General features: G+C 41.6%; 1 protein-coding gene across 1 annotated transcript; it reads right to left on the minus strand.

Annotated features, from left to right (window-relative positions):
* Window positions 1-1,979: 1,979 nt before the first annotated feature.
* Window positions 1,980-5,825, minus strand: LOC131825684 (obg-like ATPase 1). Its single transcript, XM_059165089.1, has 2 exons — window positions 5,742-5,825; window positions 1,980-3,002 (listed from the first exon to the last, which is right to left on the minus strand). The coding sequence occupies exons 1-2, from the start codon at window positions 5,823-5,825 to the stop codon at window positions 2,400-2,402; spliced, it is 687 nt and encodes a 228-aa protein (XP_059021072.1). The 3' UTR covers window positions 1,980-2,399.
* Window positions 5,826-6,153: the final 328 nt, after the last annotated feature.

The raw sequence follows: 6,153 nt of genomic DNA on the forward strand, positions 1-6,153 counted from the left end.
TATTTAATTTTGATAGCAGAGTAGAATTGAAGTAGCAATGATGTATATAGTGATCTGATATCGAAGACTTTTGCCCATCTGCTTTGCCGTGGTAATTGGTACATAGAGAATAAGCTTTGGATTCAGACAGACGTTGGTCCCAGCTTTCACCCTTGCTGGTTGTATGACCTTGCACATTAATTAACTTCTCTGAATCTCTGCTTTCTCAACTATAGGAGGATGACAATAGTATATGACTTCTAAAATGTAGAAAATCACCTTAGTCCGATGTCTGGAACATACCAGATGCTCAGGAAATGTGATGCCCTTTATTGCACTAGAGGAAAGAGTCAGGTGGCATTTTGTAGCTTCTGTATGCTCAGCTATAGTCTGTTATTGAGCTGGGAATATTTCACACTCCATCGTTTCTTTCTTATCCTTATAATTGTCCTTCATTCAAAATGCAACCATCTCCTTCCACAGGAACAATGAAGCATGTTACCAACCACACTCTGTCATTAATTTTGCACAAAGCCTGCTGACAGTGACCCTTCCAAGAAGTAGCATTCAGTCCTTTGCCTTAAAAAAGTGTTTCACAAAGGTTCATAGGCGTGAGCATTATTCTTAGTCCTTCCACTGCTTCCGTGTGGCGGCGTCATCAGTACTATGTACATTTGCAGTTTGGTTCGGATCTGTTTCTCTGCTTTGTTCAAAAGGTACCACTGACCTTTCCAATTAGCTGGGTTGCAGATGACTGAGCTTGCACATAGGAGGGCCAGTCAGAAAATGAATCTTCCCTATTTCTGCTCAGGCAGTCACGAGGAGTCAGGGAAAATGCCGCTGGAAGTCCGTAAATCTTCTATCTTGCCTCCTGAAGGGATGTGAGAGAACAGCTCTCCTGTCTTTATATATGACAGCGTTCCTGAATGCGTGGGGAGGGTTTTTGATATCAAATTTTTCTGCCAAGATCGCAGGTGGCAAGAGTTAGCATCCTGCAGTTAGGAGCGAAATTAGATTGGGACTGGTTAAAGGAAACATTAATATGTCTGGCATATGTCAATCACCTGGGCTCTTTAAATGAGCTGTGGATAGGTTGCATGTCTCGGACTGAACACCTGCGATGAGCAGGAGCATCAAAGTGGACCGGGGGGCAAGCTCTGGACTGCATCTAAGCCATAAGAGGAGAGAGACAAACTAAGACCATGGAGTCCATCATCTTATTCTACTTCTAAAAGGGCCATTTCATCATTTCTAAAAGCAGAGGGAAAGCAGGTGAGCTTCTCCCAGCAATGAAACCAGCTATTAACAGAGAAAACACATGTTTTGGAAAGTCACACTAGCTGGATGGTGAGGGCCCAATGCAGGCCCCAGGACCGTAGAGATCTCCAGATGAGTGAGAGAGAGGTTGGCAGAGCTTGGGAGAGGCTGTTCTTACCTGAGAATCAGCATTCCAGGACTCCCCAGAAGGCTGAAACACAGTAAGCCAGAGCAAAGTTCCCACAGCCTGGGAAAAGACTGGCCACTGGGATCCTAAAATACTGCCAGATCTAACATGCCAGCAGGCCCATGTGAAATGGCTGCTAGTTTCACTGGTGAGGTGAAGCAGTCACCTGTGAATTACTATTGAGAGTGAACATCAGGAGAGCTTGGTAGCAACTTGACTTTGCATGACACCCAAAAGTGGATCCAGTGGGCTTATATTGTGTGTCTTGGACTTAGAACATTTTCTTTTTGTTTTTATTTTTAAATACAAATTGCAAGGAAGATGGGCCCTTCATCACAGATTGTTTCTCTGTCCACTGATATTTTCTTTTCCCTCTTGTATCCATCCTCACTATTCGCATCCTTCCACAGAGAAGCTCACAACTTTTAGGTCTCAGGTTCCTCCTCCTCAAGGCTCATCTCTGACTCTGTACCCAAATCCAAGGTGTACATATTTGGGGATTTTCCCAAACCACCAAGCAAATCTCCCACACCAGCTGGGTGCCCTGTAATTGTAATTTTTTTTTTTTTTGTTTTGTCAAATGTTTTATTGAGTGTAGACATCTGGAGTACTGTAAAACATGCATTATCTGTAGATTCAAAAAAGGAGCAAGCCACATTGTCCTCACTGTCAAATGTGTCAGGCTTGGCATACATGATGGAGATTAATGAAGTATCATGAGAGTAATATGGTTCCTGAAAAGCTTCTACAATTTGGAGTAGGGTCTTAATCACGTGAAAAGCAAAGCTGTTCACATTCAGTGAACTTGCATTTCATTGGAGGTACACAGTATTTTAATTTTAAAACAAAAATAATTCTGTTTTTATAAGATTCCCATCCCCCAACTTTATTTTCCCCTCAGTTTTCAGAAATGTTAATTTAAAAAAATCATATCCATTTTGGGAAGTTGGACATTTATCTGAACAATAACTAAAATTTATTTCTTCTTCGGTTGCTGAGGTGTATTAAATTTGAAGAAGATAATATATCCATCTTCAACAATATAATTTCTGCCTTGTTGTCTGTACTTTCCAGCAGCCTTGACCGCATTTTCAGAACCTTCCTCTTTAAAATCTTCGTATTTCATTACTTCAGCCATAATGAATCCTTTTTCAAAATCTGTGTGAATCTTTCCTGCAGCTTGAGGAGCCTTCGTCCCTTTCCTGATGGTCCATGCGCGCACTTCATCTGGGCCTGCAGTGAAAAAGTATTCTAGTTGGAGTGCTGCAAACCCAGCCTTAATGATCTTTGGCAAAGCGCTTTGTGTCATGTTCGCTTCCAGATACTTCTGTCTCTCCTCAGCACTCAATTCTTGCAACTTGAGTTCCAAGGCCCCACTAAAAGGAATGACCAAGGCACCTGGGTCATACTTGTCCACCCACTCTTTAATTTTTATCAACCATTTGTTCTTCTTTCTAATGTAGTCTTTTTCAGAAAGATTAACCAAGTATACCATTGGTTTTGAAGTCAGAAATAAGTGTTTATTCAACACTTCAATCTCTTTGTCGTTGAAGAAGATAATATCTCTGACACTGTCCACCTTGAGATCGTGTCAGATTCCACAGGTCAAGGACTCAGTCCTGCAAGACCCCTCCACACTTCAGATATCACCTGAAAGTCCAATATATCACCTGTGGTTCTGACTGAATAGCTACAGGTTGGAAGCTCCAGTGACTTCCTCCTTAGGTTTGATTCTGCTGCAGTGGCTCAAAGAGCTCAGAGAAGCATTTTACTTACTAGATTCCTAGTTTATTATAAAAGTGTATAACTCAGGAATAGCCAGGTAGAGGAGAAGCATAGTAAGGTATGGGGTAAGGGCACAGAGCATCCATGGTTTCTCCAGGTCCACCATTCTCCCTGAACCTCCATGTGTCCACCAACCTAAAAGTTCTCAGAACCCCATCCTTTTAGGGTTTTACGGGGCTCATTACATAGGTATGATTGACTAAATCATGACCATTGGCAATAAGTCAATCTTTAGGCTCCTCCCCTCCCCAGAGGTCAGAGGGGTGATTGAAAGTTCCAACCCTGTAATCACTGGGTTGGTTCCCAGTTGATATCCAGCTCTTGTTCTCAGGTGCTTTCCAAGTCACCTCATGGACTTAACAATGGGCACAATTGGGGCACGTGGCTGGCTCAGTCAGTGGAGCATGCGACTCTTGATTTCAGGGTTCTAAGTTTGAACCTCATATTTGGTGTAGAGATTACTTAATAAAATACTATTAAGCAGAGGAAACAAAAGTGAAAATGAACTTTTGGGACTTCATCAAGATCAAAAGCTTCTGCACAGCAAAGGAAACAGTCAACAAAACAAAGAGGCAACCCAAGGAATGGGAGAAGATATTCACAAATGACATTACAGACAAAGGCCTGATATCCAAGATCTATAAAGAACTCCTCAAACTCAACAAACACAAAACAGATAATCACTTCAAAAAAGACAAGAATAGACACTTCTTCAAAGAAGATATACAAATGGCTAACACACACATGAAAAAATGTTCATCATCATTAGCCATCAGGGAGATTCAAATCAAAACCACATTGAGATACCACCTTACACCAGGCAGAATGGCCAAAATCAACAATACAGTAAACAACAAGTGTTGGAGAGGATGTGAAGAAAGGGGAACCCTCTTACACTTTTGGTGGGAATGCAAGTTGGTGCAGCCAGTTTGGAAAACAGTGTGGAGATTCCTTAAGAAATTAAAAACAGGGGTGCCTGGGTGGCTCAGTGGGTTAAAGCCTCTTCCTTCAGCTCAGGTCATGATCTCAGGGTCCTGGGATCGAGCCCTGCATCAGGCTCTCTGTATCAGGAGGAGCCTGCTTCCTCCTCTTTCCCTGACTGCTTCTCTGACAACTTGTAATCTCTGGCTATCAAATAAATAAATAAAATAAAATAAAAGAAATTAAAAGCAGAGCTTACCCTATGACCCTGCAATTGCACTACTGGGTATTTACCCAAAGATAGAGATGTAGTGAAAAGAAGGGCTGCCTCTACCCCAATGTTCATAGCAGCAATGGCCACAGTTGCCAAACTGTGGTTCTGAAAGAACCAAGATGCCCTTCAATGGATGAATGGATAAAGAAGATATGGTCCATATATACAATGGAGTATTATGCCTCCATCAGAAAGAAAGGATGAATACCCAACTTTCGTATCAACATGGATGGGACTGGAAGAGATTATGCTGAGTGAAGTAAGTCAAGCAGAGAACAGAATCAATTATCATATGGTTTCATTTACTTGTGGAGCATAAGGAATATCACGGAGAATGTTGGGAGATGGAGAGATGAAGTGAGTTTGGGGAAATCAGAGGGAGAGAGTGGACTCTGAGAGACAAACTGAGGGTTTTGGAGGGTGGGGGAGGAGAGTAGGGTGAGCCTGGTGCTGGGTATGGTGGAGGGCACGTCCTGCATGGGGCACTGGGTATGGTGCATAAACAATGAATTTTGGAACACTGAAAAGAAAATTTAAAACATATAAACAAATAAATAAATAAATAAATAAATAAAAATATTATTTAAAAAAGACCCCTTTTGAAAATTCTGAGAGTTTTAGGAGGTCTGTGCCAGAAATGGGACAATCTAAATATATATTTCTTCTTATAAATCACAACATCATCTATATGATACTGAGTGCTGACTTGAGAGCAAAACATTTCTTTTGAAAGTTTCAAGAATATTACCCTTAATGAAACAATAACTAGAAACAATTTTTTTAAAAAGTCCATATGACTCTAAAAATGTGACAGAAATAGTAGCAAGCCTGGCTGAAAAACTGGGTTCTCCCAAGGTTTTCCCAAGAAGACCATTCTCCCAATGGTGTCTGACAGAGAAGATGATTTTGCAAACAGTTCCTTGATGGTTGTTTAGTCATTTAGATGGCTGTTGCGTTATTTCAAGATCTGTGAGGAAGGTGCAGGCAATAACTTCAACAGTTTATCATTGAAGCTGTATGGTTTAAAAAAAAAAAAAAAGATTGAACTAATTACAACTGGTGCATAGTATTTTAGCCACTTCCTAGAAAATGACCCAAATATATATTTTTCAGTCAGAATTTTACACCACCATGGCACCACGTGGTTTAGCTATATGCAGTGGACCAATTTTTATACAATCACTAGTTTCTCTGTGGCATTTAACCTGGCCAGAGTGGGGTTACACCACCCTCATTGACCAAGTTCCCACCCTTTGCTTAGGTCTTCAAATGTCTCAGGAAGCGGTGTTGAGAGGAATGAGGAGTTTGACCCTCCTGGACATAGGTCGCCATGTTTACCGAGCTAACAATGTCTTGACACATCCAAGCAAACTTTTCTCCATATAGGAATGATTTCCCATTGCGCCTCAAACTTCTCTCCATCTCGCTAGTGAAGATGAAAGCTCTACTCCTCCGAGGTAGTAGAAGACAGTTATGTCACTGCCAAAAGACAGCTTTTCACACTCGTGCTTTCCTCGAGAGAATGTAAAACTAATTGGTGTGCGACATGAGAGCATGACGTTTGGCGGAATTGGCAGGTGTGAACATACTTTCTTCACACTTCACAGCCATCCTGGGGGAAGTGACAGAGATGTCCTGATCTGAGCTGTTTCCCCTTGCACAGTGCTGGCCGCTGCAGAACACTCCATACCAATGGAGAAGATGTGCGCTACTGTGGGAAGAATCGACATGTGACTTGGTTCTGGCAACA

This window comes from Mustela lutreola, chromosome 2, assembly GCF_030435805.1.
Source record: "Mustela lutreola isolate mMusLut2 chromosome 2, mMusLut2.pri, whole genome shotgun sequence".
Taxonomy (NCBI): domain Eukaryota; kingdom Metazoa; phylum Chordata; class Mammalia; order Carnivora; family Mustelidae; genus Mustela; species Mustela lutreola.

What these genes read in the sequence shown, in the direction of transcription:
- LOC131825684 (XM_059165089.1), bottom strand. Translation starts at nt 5,825, where the DNA reads ATGGAGAGAAGTTTGAGGCGCAATGGGAAATCATTCCTATATGGAGAA. An exon ending in GTCAAGACATTGTTAGCTCG is followed by an intron (nt 3,003 to 5,741) that starts GTAAACATGGCG and finishes CACGATCTCAAG; the next exon opens with GTGGACAGTGTCAGAGATAT.